The sequence below is a fragment of the Columba livia genome, chromosome 13 (assembly GCF_036013475.1).
Source record: "Columba livia isolate bColLiv1 breed racing homer chromosome 13, bColLiv1.pat.W.v2, whole genome shotgun sequence".
Taxonomy (NCBI): domain Eukaryota; kingdom Metazoa; phylum Chordata; class Aves; order Columbiformes; family Columbidae; genus Columba; species Columba livia.
Window position 1 is genome coordinate 16,973,533 of NC_088614.1, and position 18,479 is coordinate 16,992,011.

The 18,479-nt window shown below is 41.5% G+C and overlaps 1 protein-coding gene across 2 annotated transcripts in view; it reads right to left on the bottom strand.

Moving 5' to 3' along the window:
* BEAN1 (brain expressed associated with NEDD4 1) overlaps positions 1–17,202 on the bottom strand; it is a 38,735-nt gene extending 21,533 nt beyond the window's left edge. The window contains exons 1-3 of one of the 2 annotated variants that reach the window (XM_065028474.1): positions 16,655–17,202; positions 15,570–15,644; positions 10,293–10,427 (exon numbers count right to left, since the gene is read on the bottom strand). In XM_065028474.1, the coding sequence (XP_064884546.1) occupies positions 10,293–10,427; positions 15,570–15,644; positions 16,655–16,685 (241 nt within the window). In that variant the 5' untranslated portion in view covers positions 16,686–17,202. The remainder of the gene's footprint in view (positions 1–10,292; positions 10,428–15,569; positions 15,645–16,654) is intronic. The other variant, XM_065028473.1, reaches the window with a different exon arrangement.
* Between the last annotated feature and the right edge of the window lie 1,277 nt (positions 17,203–18,479).

Genomic DNA, 18,479 nt, shown 5'->3' on the forward strand with positions numbered 1-18,479 from the left:
AACGATAAACTAAATGTGCACAATTTTAACATATCCAGACTGTGACCTCTTTTTTTGGCTTGTTCAGTCATGAAATCCCATGCTGACCTCTATTAGTGCAAGTACGATACCATTTTGTCAGAAGAATACTTTGTTGTGTGCCTACTGAAAGGGCCGGCAGTGTTCAAATTGCATCGCGGCCTTCTGAGGACAGATGGTTGCACTGGGGCTCTGAAGTAACACACCAATGCATTTCAGTAGAGAGCCACTTTAACTAAACGTGTTCCCTAAGTCAAAAACCTGTGATTTAAATGAAAGCAAATTGACTCTTTCTACGGCACATCATCTACGTCTTATGCTCTGTGCTAAGTCACGTTCTAATTCTGCATGTTTTTCCTGCACTTTCTGTAACCCGTGGAAGAGGGATGAATTACCAGCACACTATTTCCTTAAGCTGAGCAATTACTTCTAATGAATGTTACGTGGGTTATGTGGCAATAGCAAATAGGAAAAAAAAGAGACTTGCCATGGAAACGTGGGGTGTGTTTTTTCTTTCTTGATGCTTTAATCTCTTCTGCAGTGGGGATTACTGTGCTATTTATTCTTTATGGTGAAAGTATGGCACTTATGCCTGTTAGATTTGTAATATTTTGCTTTATATTACTTTAAAAGTGGGAAGTGTACTGTACTATCTTGGCTTATTTCGTTTTTATCCTGATGATGTTTCCTTTCTCCAGACAACAAAATGAACATGTTGCATTATACCTGTCTTGCTCATGCATTTTTATCATCAGGTAAATTTCTGCCCTTCTTGTTAACTCATGTTCCATGGAGTATTTCCAGAAGGAGGTTTCTGTAGTATTTTGCAAAGCCTGTACTGACTACTATTTCCAGCCTAATACTCAGGGCAAGAAAACATTCGAAGCCCAACAAAAGCCTGTGGACTGACCTCACTGTATCTTACTGAAGTGATGAATCTGTCCTGCATTTTCATTGACCAACCTCCTTTTTTCTGTTCTAATTATCTCCTTCTACATGTTTCTGGTATGCTGTATCATATACTATATTCCTAGTATTGAGAATCAGGATTCCTGCAGCAAATCATGTGTGAAAAATAGCTAGCTGACTAGCACAGGGATACACACTTTATTCTCTTGTTATTAAACTGGCTTCAAGAAAGAGAATTGCATCTCTGCACTGCTGACACTGAGCCAACAGTTTGTCTGAGAGGAGGAGAGAGAACAATGACATTTGTAATCCCCTGCTAAATGCAAATAAGTTCTGTGTCTCTTTCTTCTGGAGATTGCTTCCCTGAGTCAGTGGAGTTCATTTACATTTTGGTGACTTCTACAAGAATTTTGCCAACACAGCTTATTTCTGCAAACACTGTCAGTTCTGACATTTCTCTTTCCTGGGAGAATCCCCAGAATGGCTGTTTCTCTTCCCAGTAACAGACTTGCAGCTTTGCTAGCAGAGGCACTCAGAAAGCAACACCAGCCTCCACCATCCCTGTCCCTCATCTGGTAGAGCACCATTCCCTGAGTTAAGCCACCACAACTTTTTATGGCCATGGTGCAAATCACACCACGTGAATAAAAACTCCCCCCACAACAAGTGTATCCTGGATGCAGAATCGGCACCCTGACCTCACTCCTTGGGCAGGCACAGGGTTGGTCCCCAGGCACAGATGCACAGCAGTTGTGGAGACACAGCTCAGGAGAACCACACTGCACCCCCAAGCAGATCCAGCTCCCACACAGGCATGTAATTCAACTTCCAATTAATCCAGCACTCCTGGGGCCAGACTACTGACTCTAGAGAAGACAAAGGCTATCTCTGTAACTCCACTAAAGGTTCTTATAAAAGGATGCTTAATTCTTTTTTTTTCCTGTGTAAATCTTTTCCCATGTAACTGTTACGGCAAGTGCAGTGTTACAAAGATGGTGAGGTATTTATCAGCACTTTAGGCTAAAAGCATCATCTAAGTTAGACTGAACTCTTCAGTCTGCCTTTCACGTATCACTGGTTCGTACCTTTCTCTGGCTCAGAGGAGGATGTCCCATCATTTATGAACACCATTTACTAGTTTTGTGAATTACTGTTGGTTTTGAGAGTCTCAATGATGCTCAGTAAAATAGAGCAGGAGAATATTTTTTTGTCTACCATTATTATTTATTTTTAACCCTGCTTATGGATTTATATATAGAATATGCATTTATTTGCCACTTTTGTGTCTCGATCAAAGCCTGGCAGCTATAAACACATCTCTTGCAATGTAATGATATGAACAAGCCTCTTCTGTTAGCCGCTCAGATGAAACCAACCCCATTATTTGTCATGACTTAAGGCATATTTGAATTTAGGATTTCAAGGAGTCTTTATGCCCCTTGGCCCTGCTGACTCTTTTCTATTTGCTCTTTATTTTTCATGTTATTCTCAATTGTACTGCATATAGTGTTTCCCACTAACACGTTTTGTAAAGTTAATGTGTCAAAAAGCTGGATTTTGCTATTTGTTTATAGAGACTATGGACAAAGAAATTAGGCCTCAATTCAGGAAAGTGCTGATGTGCATACTTTGCACACTGCAAATGCATTCTTGATTTTATTCATGCAAAATTCTCCAATTTAGGGAGCACTGAGATGCATGTTCAAAAACTGTCACTGTTTAACTATTTAGATTGTGGGAACAGCTGATCGGCCCTTTTTCTTGTCTTGTTGCTTTGAAAGTTTGTATTATAGAAGTGTTGTAGTAAAAATTACTATTTTGCTGAGCGTATTTTCTGAGAAATGTATGGTTAACCCTTGAGCAAAGATTATACTACATTTGATTTGCTCTTAAGGCAAGGGAAATATTAGCTTGTTTTCTCAACTGGAACAAATCCATGCATTGCTTCTCAGGGCAGCCTCCCTTGAGTACATGCAGTACAACGCTTTTGTTAAGACTTAGCAGTGGTTCTACTTCTGATTCAAGAGGATTTAACAGCAAAAAAAATCATCAGTCAAGAAAAGGGAGCACAAGAAAGAGAGTGAGACAGGGAGGAAGAAAGAAGAATGCATTTTTACATGTGGTGATTCTGGTTGACTGATACAGGAAAGAATAGGCAAATATTTTTGTACTTGAAATACACTTTAAATAGTTCATGTTCTTTCCCATTAGGCTGAATTTCATGGTAGCTGCACATGAAATGAAATACTTTAATGTCAGTGTTTAGATTCTTAAATGCTAAAATCAAGCTCCCATGGTGTGCTAAGGAAGTAACTATTTTGCCTCTGAAAGCCAAGATAAAGATGAGAGGTAAAAATTAACTGAATTGTGCAGACTTAGAATCCTGCAATATGAAATTATTTCCTGTTTTATTTTTTCTTTCTACATTAAGGCACCTCTTCTACAGAGCTGCATTTACAGATGTGTATTCACACAGCCTGTACTGTTGGCTGTGTGAGAATCATGTCTATGAATGCACACACGTAGCTCATCAAGTTGTGGTTGATTACTGTGATGCCACAAACAGCCTTTTAGGAATGTCAGAGCTATGGCTCAACATGCTGACCAGTAGTGTTAATCTTTACTTACATTATCACAATGCCCAGAAGTCATGGTTAGGAAACTGGATGTGTGAGGTGTTATAAAAAGAACAAAGATTCCCTCCTCTCAAAAGAACTTATCCTGCATTGTTCGTGTTTGATCCACCACTTATTCTGCCAGAACTAGAGTAGGGTTTGTGGCCCTAGCATGGATGTTTTCCATCTTGTAGCAATACGCCAAGTATGTGATGGAAATCTCTCCTGGAATATAGCCTCAGTGGAAAGTCTGCTCTTACTCTCAGTAGATACACTGGATGTTGGTTGTGACCACCCAAGGTTTTCCTGATTCCCTTCCCTTCCTTTTCCCTGAAAATTCACTTTACCATGGTTAGCTGCAAAGCTTTTCCTGTACATGCCTAGGTCTGAAAGAGTATGTATAATACTATAGCCTGTCTTTCCTGTGTAACCACCTTTCTGTGTGTAAGCCCTCTGGGATCTTTGTCAACGTCTCAAATACGAAACATTGAATGCCTCTGCCATTTGCTCATAACTGCACAAGTAGTAATGTCATGAGTTCCAGTGTGACTGGACTGCCCACAACAGTGGTGGATATCCTCACAGTACCATGGCCTCATTCTTGTCTTACAGCAGTGGACCACGAAATATTTCAGTGAGGTACATGATAGTAAAACTGGTTGGGAAAGAACTATCAGTTTTGTTTTTCCATTTTCCTAGGTATTTATTTCTGACCTTCTTTCTTAGCATCTCTTTTTCTTCTGCCCTTCTCATTTCCAAGATCCAGTGTACCTGCATAGCTGATACAAAGCAATCTCTTCTTCTAAATGAGTATTGAGACCACATGGTAGTGGTTACTGGTACAGGGAGCCCCCATTACAGACTCTATCATATCTGATTTTATAAGTGCTAGAACAAAAGGTTCTCATTTTATTCCCTCCCACTGCCTAAGTATGTGAATCCACAATATTAGGTTAGGCATTAACGACACAGTGGGCAGGAGGTGATTTAAAAGTAATTTCCTTTTCACTCTATCATTAGTCTGCGTCCATGGTTGATGTACTGCCAGTGTTTTAAGAAGTAGTTCTCATACGTTCCCCTTAGTTACTGACAAATCCAGAATCCCCTGGGGTGAATGCACAAATGTAGTGAGCATGTATAACAGACTGAGGAACTTGGCCATTTCTTTCTCTGCTTAAAGAAAGAAGGCTTCCTCAGACCAAAAAATAAAACTGTTGTATGAATAAACTTCTAACAGGTGTAGTAGGGAAAAACTTTTTGTTTATATACCTGCACAAAGCACAAACTTCCATGCTTTTGGATTCTATAATCTTGGGTGTTTGCTTAAAGGCCTGACTGCTCACACCAGAGCTGCTAGTTTACACCTAAGTACTGTCACAGAGGATCTAGTCCAGGACAAAGCAAAAAACCCATTGTGCTTCTCTGATGCATTTTTATAGTAAAAATTCTGTAGTGTTGGTAGGAATAACTGACCAGCTTTCAGACTGGGATAATTATTGGGGGGCAATAGCAAAGACATCCCTTTTACTTGGGTGGGTATATTTTATCCCAGTTCTGGGTGACTGTTCTATTAGTTGATATCTGAGACCGAATTTCTGTTTTATTCCAGCCTCACCAAATAAAGTTCCATGTGATCAGCTCCCCTCAGAGTCCCTGTATAGCCATAGTCAACCAAAAATTCAGCAGTCTCAATAGCTGATGACAGAAACACCTAAGTACCTAAGGTAATTACTGGGGAGTGAACTGTACTGCTTTTCAGAAGCACCTGAAAAGGGTCGCGTTTTCCGGTTTGATGCATGTCGATGTACGTTTGAAGGTAAAACTATTGTACAGATTTTTTTCAACACAGTTCCAAAAGTTATGTGTGTTCTTTATCTGTGTTGCATAACCAGTAGTTGTCATATAAAAACAGTATTATTACTGCTGTTTCAGCTTTACCTAAAGGTGTCTTGGGTTTCTAGAAAGCCAGAGGTGGGTGAAGAAGGTGGAACAAAGTTAAAATAGAAGGAACAAAACAAAATAACACAGTATAGCATGTTATCAGCATTAAAGTCTTTTTGGACTTTGATAAACATTCTATGTAACAAATTTAAGAAACGGACCTCTGCACACTATGGAACAGCATCACCTGCTGCTTAGCAATGTAATTAATCGATCCTATCACAAAAGTGCTTTGGTAATTACACAGAAGACAGTCTTGTGAGTAGCACTGACAGGGTTCATTGCTGTCCTGTTGAGTGCTGTGCAATATGTTTGGATGTTCAGTCCTTCCATTACAAGCAGAGATTGTGATCTGAACAGCATTTCTGGACACTTCCCTCTATATACAGTACAAGATGTGGACCTCTGCTTAGGAATTTTTAGGCTCAGGGAGTAATCTTGAACTGGCTTTCTCAGGGTCAGGCTTCCAACAACTGCAACAACAACTTACTTTAAGCAATAGAAAGGGATTTAAACTCCAGTGTACCATGATTTTCAGTTTCCATAACTAAGAATAACTTTGACAAGGGCTGTTTTCACAGACAACTCAAAAGGTGGAATATGGCTTTATTCTGTTATTTTTTTTAATGCTGAAGTTATTAATTTGTAACATGATAAAAATGGAAATTTTAACCTGTCCAATACACTAGATTTACAATTCTCACCATAAATCATAATGTAAACTTCCAGCTGAATGGAAACTCATTTCAAAACATCTGCTTAGCGTCCATTGAGGCATTTTTAGTCAAGGAATACCATATTGCATGGCAGAAGTTTAGACTATAGCTTTTGTCTGGGTTTCAGAAAAGGCCAGACAACAGCTGTCTCTTCCCTCCTCCATTTAATTCATCAGAACTACAGGTAGTAACAGTCTCTGTTGCGCACTAGTAATGTGCATTCATATAAATGCACAGACTAGTGATGACACTGCTGACTACCAGCAGTTTGATTCAGAAGATATTAGGTCAGCTTTTGTCCATGAAGAAACAGAAATCTAGAAGAAGGTCAAAATTTTCCCTGGGAATTTGTGTGCATGATTGGAGGGGAATACAGATGTGGCCTCTGAACACGTGGGGAGATGATGGCCATACATTTTTACTAGTGATAGTTCGATAGCTGTAGCTCTATAGTATGCTACATGTGCCTGTTGTTAATAAACAAGTGACCTAATGCGACTTATCAAAAGGTTTTTAGGTTGTTGAAATAATTACATGGAAGTAGATTTTTACTGTTTATATATATATATATATATATATAATATTTTTCAATTAAAAATTGACAATCCCCCTGTCTCTGAAAACATCAAAATAAGAAACCAACATTCTTATGTGATAGATCTAATTGCATTTTTAATCTGTTGCCTTAAACTGCATGACAAACTGTCTAAGGACATGCCAAGTAATGGACAGGTTATATGATTGAGACAAGCTTTGAAGATGTTTACCACAGGTGCTTTAACAGTGAAACATGCAATACCTTCTTGGTACCTTTTTATTGTATTATGTATGGGTTTTGTATGAAGGAGATGAAGTTTTTCTTGGCCAAAATTAAAAAAAAGAAGAATGGAGATGCCATTAACTGTAAAGTAAATGTAACAAATCTAAGATGAAAAAGAATAATGGCAACTAATATGTAAAAGCTTGATGTTTTTATTCATGCTTTATGGCTCAAGGGTATAGTGCATTAAATGAGTGTTGCCTTCAGCAGGCAGCACAGGTTCTTGGATCTTGCCAGGAAATTCTAAAATATATTAGGATGAAATAGACAACTGCATGAAAGTGTTTGCTAACCTGTGGGCTAAACGTTTGATTCTTAGTATTACAAAAGCAGAAAGTTAGAAATAAGAACAATAAATAATTCAAGTGGAGTGCCTCTATTTTGCACCCAGAAAAAATAATGAAATGTCAATATATCTGTTTATATATACTCACCCCCTTATATACATGTTATATAATATTAGTTATATATTATATAAATAATTATATATAATATATATAAATTATATAATATTAGTTATATATTATATAAAATTAGTCGCAAAGGGATTTTTTTTTTAATACACAAGTGCTCATTTAGCCACATGTTCAGATGTGACTTGTTTGTGTGAATGCTAACTGCATATGGAAATCTCTGTCAGCTTTGGAATTCCACCTGGCTCTGTCCCCACCTTGTCTGTCCACTATTACTGGGTAGCAGTGCTGTTCTGGGCAGTATGAGACCGAAGGCAACGGTGAACCAGATCTAATTGCATAGTCGTTCTGTGTAGATTTTCTGTTGGTGCTGATCTTCTAACAGGTCTTGCTGTTATTCAGCAAAACCAACACATGGCAGAGGTGCTTTGGCACTTGTCTTGTCTGAAACATTTCTGTGTCTGTGAAGTATATATGAAGTGACAGATGTTAGTGCCTCGCTGGATGACACTCTGCTCGCTCTCAGGTTCGTCTGTGAACAGCAAATCAGTTTTTACGTTGAAAAATAATGGATTTTTCCTCTAGGCAATTTCTGATTTGCGTGTGCTTCTGTAACCATTGCAAATGATCTGTTGGGTTAGTGTTTTTGAGCTCTTAATGTGTTCAGAGCAAACCTGTGACTATTTGACTCTATTTTGTTAGCTGTCATTGTTTTCTCTTATTAGCACTGAATGGATAGCTTTGTATTTAGCAACATTTACATACATTAAATTTACATACATTAAAAAGAGTTTGTTGCCACACTACTTGCTTTATGCATACCTTTATGGAAGGGCAGAAAACAATGCATACTTAGGTGCGATGTAAGTCGCTGAAAGGTTTTTATGTGATCCAGGCAAGATGCAACATCATAAAAACTGATGGGTACCCATTAAATCTTCCACAATCACACCCAGTATGTTTTTTTTCAGAGAAAAAAACCAAATCACATGTCTAACTCTTATCTCTGCTGATTAGATTAGGCATTAAGAGCATAAGAGCCTGAGGTCTTGCCTAGATTCAGGTCTTGTGTGTCCTCCCATGCATTTTAACTGTAGCCCTTCTGAATTCTAAGTTATAAACTCATAATCTTCTGTGCTCTGTGGAGCTGACCTGGATCCTGCTCTTCTTACTGGGCTCTGTTTGCTTCTGCAGAGCAGCCACGTTGCACGAGTGCTTGAACCCCCCTGCAGAGCCAGGCAGTGGGTCTGGAGATGACCCAGCTGGTGTTGTGGGCCTGCTGTCTACACCATGCATGTTTCAGAGGGTTTGACTCTGCATTAGCTCTGTCTTGCCTCTGAATGCCCACAAGAGGATGGACAGTGTCAGGCTCACTCTTATAACTCTTTTTTTTAATTTACTTTCATCTGAAGTGCATTGCCAGTATCACAGAATCACAAAATGTCAGGGGTTGGAAGGGCCCTGGAAAGCTTGTCCAGTGCAATCCCCCCATGGAGCAGGAACACCCAGATGAGGTTACACAGGAAGGTGTCCAGGCGGGTTGGAATGTCTGCACAGAAGGAGACTCCACAACCCCCCTGGGCAGCCTGGGCCAGGCTCTGCCACCCTCACTGAGAAGTTTCTTCTCAAATTTAGGTGGAACCTTTTGTGTTCCAGTTTGAACCCATTATCTCTTGTCCTACCGTTGGTTGTTGCTGAGAAGATCCTGGCTCCATCCTCCTGACACTCACCCTTTATATATCTGTGAACATTAATGAGGTCACCCCTCAGTCTCCTCTTGTCCAGCTCCAGAGCCCCAGCTCCCTCAGCCTTTCCTCACACGGGAGATGCTTCACTCCCTTCAGCATCTTTGTTGCCCTAACAAAGTAGCTGTTGTTCTACTCTCCCTGTTGTAATTTCTGGTCTTTCTGCAAAATTGAGGCTGTGTTCTTCTGTGTACGATGTTGTGTTAACTAAAAACCCAAGTCTGCGAATATTTCTGTCAAGTAATTAGTGACAGCAGTATGTGATCTATCTTATTTGTACTGTGTAGAATAGAAGTCTAAAAGTAATTTGCCCTCTTAGATGTTGCTAGATAGAAGACAGGTATGTTAAATGGATGGTTTCAGAGGTGAAACTGTAGCTTGAAATTAACAAGTAAACATAAAGAGCAAAAAGTAGGAACAGAAAAAGCTGAGATAGTTACATCACCAAGTTTGCTTGTAAACAGCATTTGTTGAGGTTACAACACACTTTTGTTCATCAGAAACCCTCCAACCCGTCTTTCAATGTATTTGCAACAAATCTGGTTCTAATGTGAGCTATCTGCGCTGTTCACAAAAGTTACCCTATGACTCCTTGAAACACGCTCTTAAGTATCTCTGACTTGACAGTAATTCTTACCTCTCTCTTGCTGAAGTATTATTTTAATCAGCTGGCAGCTATTTTATTCACATTAACATTTCCAAATGCAGAGTGCCCAGCCAGCAGTCACTGCTCTGTAGACATGACAGTGTCTGATTGTTTCCTGCAGTGGCAACTGCCTTTTTTAGCCTTATTTTATTTTATTCTGCCCCCTCCACTGGCGTTTCAGAGCAGCAGCCCTCACAGTACATTACCTTAATGCATTTTGAGCTTGACCAAGTCTTCCGTTCCTACTACTACTGATATTTGTCTACTATTCTGCTTGAAATCAGCATGCAGTATAAATGATTTGGACATATGAATAAATCAATCTCTAAATATCCATATCCTTCCAACAGCAAAACCAGACAAAATTTAATATTTAGAACAGTATATTGCTCCCAACACGGATTCGCTGAGCAAATGGATTCACATTCATAGGCGATGTCATGATTTAGGAAAGTGATGGGTAACTCACTTGAGCATGTTAGTTTGATGGACATGTAGTCTCTGCCACAGTCTCTCTTATAGTGACAGCGCAGCCAGTTTAAGAGGCAGAGTCCGTCACCACACTGTAGTTCTTCTTTTTTACATGGCAGAATACTCTGTTCATCTAAAAGGAGGAGAAACAATAGATGACTTTATGTAACAAGCAACTCCTTCCTGAGCAACAAAGCCACAGGTCAGCTGAAAGTCAATCTTTTGCTTTTGAAAGCCCTGGGCAGACGGAAACACTCTCTCCTCTTTGTCAGATCTGAAAAGGGTTTCGGACTTAAATATTTCCTGTGCTGTTGTTGCTGATCATTTAAATGGTGTTTGAGATGGATGAGATCTAGGTGAAGCATACCAAAGAAATCACAAGGGTACCGTGTCTCTGAGGTAACCAGCCTTCTGACTGATTTACGTGCTTTAACATCCAAAATAAACAATCCATTTTTGCCCCAACTTAACACACAAAATGGATAAATCAGGGGAAAAAAAGATCTGCTGACCTGCATAAACCTGAAGGACTGGATTAAGGGCTTCTTAGCTGTAACTCTCACAATCCTTTTCCAGTTTGAAAATTAGGGGTAGAAACTCAGTCTGACAGAGTGGGGATTTTTTTAAAATAATCTTAATAAAGCCTTGGGTAAATTTATGGATACAAACTCAGGTTTGGCTTGCAGTGACATTATATCCTATACAGTAGGGTCTGCAGCTCTGCGTGAAGCCAAATCTTTGGCTCCTCGGTTGAAAGAATGTCAGACGGCAAGGGTTAATAGCGCTCAGCACCTCTAAAACATTTATTCTTGCCCTACTCTTCTCTGAGAGGTGTCTCAGCGTGGCTGCTTGTACCAGGTGGATGGGATCCCCTTCAAAAACTCAAGTATCATTTCTGTTTATTTGATAGGCAGCAGTGTTGGACTCCGATCTGTATTTTGGTATAGTAGTTGCATAGGAATAAATTCTAATCTATTCTCTCCACTAAAAAAAATTAGAAAGTCAGGAATGGGAGGTAGGAGTTGAGAGAAGCTGCTGAAACTAAAGCATTAAGTCAGTAGTTACAGTGGAAATGAACAATTTGGAGTTGTCAGCCTACATCCTTGTAAAGGAGGATGAGAAGTTATCAGGCTTGGATAGAACCTGATACCTTCCCAGTGTAGATTCCAGCCTAATACATGAAAAGGTGAAAAAATGATTTTTAATGTAAACAGATGATTTCAAACCATCATGAAATAAATTTATGGTAGAAAGATATTGAGCAAGAGATGCGACCTATTAGAAGCAAAGAGCAAAGGATTCTGAGGTGTGGTTCTGGAGCTATTTGAACATCGTTTCTGCACAGCTGGAGTCATTAAAGCCTGAAGTGCAATGTGGAAAACGGTAGGGAGATACAGGATATGCTTTTAAGGAAAGGGAGATGAGACCCTCTTTGGTGCCTTCAGAAAACATCGACACTACAAAGAAAAAATCAGTGAGGAGCAGATTATTCTGGAAATTAAACTTTGCAGTACACTTAGGGAAGAGGGAGCAACTATAGTGTGTGTTTCCCTGACTGCTGGCGTCACAGACCTACAGGGTTTCCAGCATTCTGTTAGGTAACGGGTGGTAGATGTCGGTGCCTTGATCACTGACTCTTCTCAAGGCAAGGGAATACGCTGCTGTGGGGTGCAGAAGTCTTGGTGCAGATCTGTCAGTCTCTCGCTTGAACTTCCTGGCATAATGTGCTCTCTCCAGGACACCAGCGCACAGAAAAGCTGTCACACGCAGCTTGAAGCAATCTCTTGCCTTTCTGTATGTCTCAATCTGCGGCCAGTGGAACCACTGTAAGATACCTGGCACAGACCCAAAATCACCCAGTTTCTTCACCTGTTTAAACTGAGGCACTGGGCTCCACCTGCGCATACAAATATGAATTTATGTTCACTGAGTGCTGGCCTCCAGACAACTGTCTGTTTTCTGGGAAAAATGCAGGATTTGCCATCAAGAACTGCAGACTCCCTAGTCTGTAGCAGTGGAGAAAGTGTTTTATTTTTGCTGCATACACAAAGATTTCCTTGTTTATGGGTAGAAGTTTATTCAACCTTTCACCATCGTCCTGTGGCCTCAGAACACAGGTAGCAGTGCTGTAGTCACTGACAGCACAGCTGGCAGCCAGCTGTGCCACTGCTGTGTGTGAGCCGAATGCCGAGGGGCAGCATCCAAAGTGTCTGCTCAACAGCCTCCTGGTTTTAGTACCAGGATTTTCTGTGCTTTTCCTTTGCAGCAAGTATGACCCCGTGCCTGGCTTAGGTGGGTTTTCATGTGGAAAGAGGAGAGCCACATACGAACGCTTTCGTTCCTTCTTGATTTTGTAAGATAATCCTGTTTAGCAAGAGTACGTTTGTAAGATCTGTAAAGGTTATAACACGGAAAGCTTAACGTGGGATTTTAAAACACTCTCTGCATATCTTATATTTTGTTTTTCCTGATTCGTGCATCCAAATGAACATTTTACATATCTGTGGACATTCCTTGTGCTCTTAGGTGTAACAGCAGACACATAGTTCAATATGGTTATTACCAAGGTTTACTAATATTTAAATACATAATTATATAGTCAATAGTTGTAAAATTTTTTTTTATAATAGCAATATGTATTGGCAGTCTGGTTAACTGACTGAAAAACTGGTTGATTTGTTTGCTTTTACCTATGCCTACAATCCATTTCTTCGGAGATGAATCTCAGAACTGCTGGGGAGGAGATGGAGGAGGCAGCGTGATGCAGGAAGGGGAGGCAGTTTGGGTAGAACCATCCGTCTGCCTTTTTACTTCTCTGACAGTTTTGGGTCCCCTTCATTTAAGTATTAGAAACAGTGACCGAGGTTCGTAACTGCTGATTAATAACGACATATTCATTATAATTAATATTTTCTAGAGATAATTGTGACTTCTTACTGTAAAAAACAAACATACCTGATGAAAAGCTAAAAGCACTTTGCAAAGAAAATCCAGTGTTTCTCTCAGAAGGAAACATCTAAAGCAACAAAGCTAAGAGCAAATTTTATGTCTGATCAGAAAGTTCTATTACGTGCCAAAACTGTCAACCTGCCTTGGTATTGTGTGGTTTAAGTCATGGAGCTCTACTCCTGAGTATTTGCTTGCCTAGACTTTGCTTGTGTGACTTTACCCCTTTGTCCTGTACAAGCGCAGTATTCTTGAGGCACAGCTGCAGTCCTGCTCCTGGGCCTTTGCACTTGCTGAGGAGAGTAAACGGGTCTAGTACCTGGCATATGTGAGTTCTGTATAGCTGAGGAACCCTCTATGTGGTCACCTTCCTGTGGTGCACAGCCTGGGACAACACCAGCCTCTTCCCAGGCTGGGCATTACAGTAATTAAACACAATAGCCCTTGCATAGGAGGCCAGCATGTTGGGCCTGCCTGAACTGTACTCAGTTAAGGCCAAAGTAAAACAAAAATATTGTCTTAGAAATGCATAATTTTCAAGAGACGTAGGCACCCATTTGGAAATTAGGGCAATACTCAGACTGCTCTGAAGTGTTTGCTGCAACAGTTCTATTACAAAACTCCACTAATCTAAAGTTAATGCAATAGCAAGTTGTCTTGCCATGAAGAAGTGGCCTCTCGGGGAGGTGCAATGGCAGGGAACAATCTCAGCTTAAGGGTCAAGGGAAGCAAATAATTGATAAGAAATTATAGTATTCTGATATGAATCCCCAAACTAAACATATTCTGGCTACATATGTAATGAAGTGCTATTAAATATTTCATGCATAATGTAAACCAAACAGTTCCATAATTAAAAGAAAAAAAAAAAAAACAACTAAACAAACAAACAAAACCCCAAAACACCTAAACAGTATTTTTGCAATATTAACCTGTAGCAACATAAGCACATTACAAGTATTTTTTTGCCAAGCCTACAGGCAATTCACTAATAAATGGGTAGACAGCCACATGTAGCTACATTAATGTAAGCATCTAAAATTCCCTCTAATTTTTGTATTGTTATTAGGTGTTTTCTACGACTTACGTGATGCCAATTTGTCATATATTAGCTAGCCAGAAGGCAATCAGTTTTAATCAGCAGCTACTAATTTTGCACTTGCTCTTGAGCCCGACTTTAGCATGTTTTTTGTAGGAGTTTAAGGGAGTACCAGGCAATCTGAAGGATATACTTTGCATTGACTTGGGTTAGCACTGTCTTCAGCTTTACGAACAAAACTCTGCTCCTACTTACGAAAGTTATCTTAGGTTAGATCCTACAAATACCTAATGTTGGTGGAGGCTGGTCTTGATACTATGAGGAATTTCTCCAGGTTGGTAGGTTGTGGCAGCAAGCATCAAGCCTGATGGTAATTCTAGTCTGTGAATGATAGTAGCTGCCTGGCTTTGTTGTTCCTTTCAGTATGTTGCCAAGTAAATAAGATAACTGTTCGCCTGTTCTTTCGTTAAATTTCAGGTTTAATCACATGATTTCTCACCCATGATGGGCATCTTAGCTTGAAAGTTGTTGCCAAAGTCATAGTCTAGTTGCAACATTTCAGCATGGCTTGTCCTGAGCTGCAGCACTTGCTCTGAGAGATATCTTGGTTGTTTTAATGGTTGTGCATATATTTTTATCATTATGCATTCTCTTCTCTAAGAGATTGGACATGCTGCTCTGCTTCCCTGCATACACGTGCTTTTCTGATAAAATAGGACCAGTGACATGGGCAGAATTGGCTCCTATAATGTTTTATTTCCTTTTCAAAAAACTTTAAGGTAATAACTACAAAAGTCAGTCATAAAAGTAGAGTAGAAGGAAGTCCAGTGTCAGGAATTGTTTTATTTCAATGACTGGAAGTAGTTTTAGCCACATTTGTTTCATTAGTGAGTGCCAAAATGACACAAATCTTGATTGATGTCAGTGTGCTCAATTTGGAAACCAGTTTTAGCAGCTATGTGCTAATTTGTTGTTGTGGGAGAAAATGATGGAAAGAAGGATTTTGTTTTAAAAATGAAATATTGAAGTACTTGTACCTGACAGTAAATTTTATGGTTCTGCATTTCATACAATTCTCTCTCTCATTTCTGTGAGTTCTGTCTGTATAAAGATCACAAGGTTAAGGCCATTTCTGTTAACTCAGTTGTTTTCTTAGTCAGGAAGCTATTTGTTTTTTAATGGATTGATGTTTATCTGCTAGAGGACTTTAAATATAATTTTCCTGCAGCTGAACATGGCTGCAAGGCATGCCATTAATGCAGTTTGAAAAAAAAAAAAGAGACTACTTACAGAGATTGGAATAATTGCTGCCTATTCCAATACGGATGGAGCTTCCAGAGATGAGAGGAAGATGGAAGAAAAGAACTAAGGAGGAAAAAGTGGAAAAAAAAAAAAAGGTCCTTAATAGCAGTTTGTTTTTGTTTTGCAGTCAGATGTCAGTTGAAGACACACTGTGTTGTTAACATGCACCCACTCTTTCTGGGGCCGGATTACATGTTTCAGACTCTGAATACACACACAGATGTAGCTTGAATGGGGGTGAAAAAACCAAACAAGTCATTGCTTTGTACTTCCAGGAATCAGTCCAGTTCAGGAAATGATATTATATGTGACTTTAATGCCTTGTAGATTGAAACAATCCATCTATAAACAACACTGTGTTATATAAATATGCTAATTATTGTATCAAGTCATTCACCAGTCACTGAAACAGGCACCTACCATTGTGAAACAAGATAACTGTTTCCTAATTTGCCTAAGTGCATCTTGAATACATTAGGGGTGTGTGTGTCAAACTGGGTTGGAATAAATTTATTCTAAAATTTGACACACATACTCCCCCTATGTATTTAAGCTTTAATATTTATAACTTGCATTTCAAAGATTTATACTTGCAGACAACAAAATGCACATGAGTAAACTGTCCTAAATAACAAAATGTTTAGATTTCCTATAAGGTGGGCTTGTTTGCTCCTGCGGTTGCATATAAAACAGCTCCCGGTAGTCGATGGGATGTCACGCAGCCCTTGCACAGCGTTTCGCCGAGGCTGCGTTCCCATCCAGCCGAGCCGTGCTGTCCCCTGTGCCACGGGGACGGTCCCGGTTCCTGCCCCCACAGACCGCACCTGGTCCCTGATCTTCCCTCCCCATCCCGCCCTTCCCCCGGGAGCCGCACCCCGGCGCAGCCCGATGCGGGGGTGCTTTTTCTGCTTCGGGAGGGGGTTCCCGAGTAACAAAGTTTCCGCGGAAGCCCATCCCGCCGCCGCCCGCCCGGGCCGCCCCCGGGACACAGTGCTGCCCGGCTGCGGGCTGCCCCGCGCCCGGCGGCTCCCCCGCTGCCGCCGCCGCAGGGTCAGGCTCCCGGCGCGCCTTACCCCAGCACACAGCGGCGGCCGTTCTCTCCATGCGCCTCCGCCGCGGCTCCCCGGCGGCTTGCGGGCGGCGGCGGGCGGCGAGGCGGGCGCAGCCGCCGCCGGGAGACGCGCCCCGCCGCCTCCTCCTCCGCGCGGGGCCGGAGCGACGGCGGCTGGACGGAGCCGGCGCCCATGGGGGAGGGCGGGGGCAGGCGGGTGACCTCCGCCCCGCGGGGGCCGGCTGGAGCTCCCCCTCCCCTGCCCGGCCTCCAGCGGCGGCGGGGCGGGACGGAGCGGGGGCAGGCCGGGATGCGGGGTGACGGTCCGGCCTGTGGGGAGCGGGGCCCGGAGGCGGTGCGGCCGGCGCAGGCCGCACGGCGGGCCGGGGTGCTCGGGGCTGCACATCTGTGGGGTCTGACCGCCCTGCGGGGGCTCCGGGGCCTGCGGGAACCCCGGCTCCGCGCCTTCCCTCCCTGCTGCGGTGCCTGGGGAAAGGGAAGGAAAGTGCTAGGGACGCTGCGGGGCTTTGCTGCCTGGATAAGGAGCTGTAGGCGGATAACGGCTCTTGAAAGCCGAGTCCAGCCTAGCACTTGGGCTGAAAGGGAGGAGACTGCCTGGGAATAAACCCGCGGGGATGGACGGGATTATCTGAGCAGTGCAGAGGGAGTAATTCGCTGAGGCTGGATCGGGGCCAGGAGAAGAATGTAGTCCAAGTAGGAGCTAAAACCACTTTACAGTAGTAAGATCTGCTTGTTACCAGGGCTCTTCGAAGCGTTTCTCATTGCAAATGATAAATGCCCTAGTGCTAAAGACAGAGAAAATAGGGTTGCAGCTGGTACTAAAGCATGTGAGCTTTTATAATCCGCTGTTTACCTCCAAGAAAAGGGTGCCAGCAGCTGCTTAGGTAAAGAGTGCAAGAAATAAGGCCGTTTTGGCACATTATGTCACACTTTTTTTTAAATGTTACAAGTTCTATTGGCGTTTTCTTTCTCCTGTGCGTGCATTAACCCTGCAGTTACTTGCGGAGTGGTCCCACTGATCAGGTTTGTGAGGGATGCTCCACGAGTATGTACACAGCCTCCTTTGCTCTCCTGCCCTGGGTGGCTTTGTAGTCTGGTGGGAAAGTTCTTTCACGTTGCAACAACTTTACCAGCAGTATCTAGGCTGTTTAATTTCTCTTTGGTTCCCTAGTAATGGATTCAGAGTTGCAATGAAATTTGGGGTGGATGTAAAGCTTTTGAACTCTCTGGTCTTTCTGTAACGGTTTTCATGCTGTCATTGATCACTTGACCCCGTGCCCGCTTTCTTTTTAAATCCATGCAAGTATGGAGCCTAAGGCAGTTGAAATGAAGGTTTACTGGAAATTTACAAGTATGTTTCCCAGTGAGTCAGCGGTATCTGTACCTTTTGCCAAAACTATAGTACCTTGGTTCTTAATTAACACATCTCTACCCTAAAATCCCTTAAAATGCTGCTGCAAAAGTTATTGTGTGATTAATTTCTTCAACTCCTCAGAATATATGACTCCTTGAAAGACTCCTCTATCATTTCAATACATGGAAACTGTATTGCTTCATTTTAAAGCTCTTTGTTGTTTAGTTATGGCATGAAGGTGTGAATCTGTGTATGCATCAGAAAAGCTCTTTTTCTGGATATGTGCCCCTTTGGCCTCATTCTGTGCGTGGAGTCATGTATGAGTGTAATGCTGTACTTTTGGATTTTATATTTTCTCCACTTTAAATTTCAGGAATTTCTAATGTTTAGTGCTTCTGCAAAGTCTGGTGACGGCAGCTTTCCCGAATGGCTCCTTATATTTAGCTGTACTATCAGTATTAACTTTAATCCT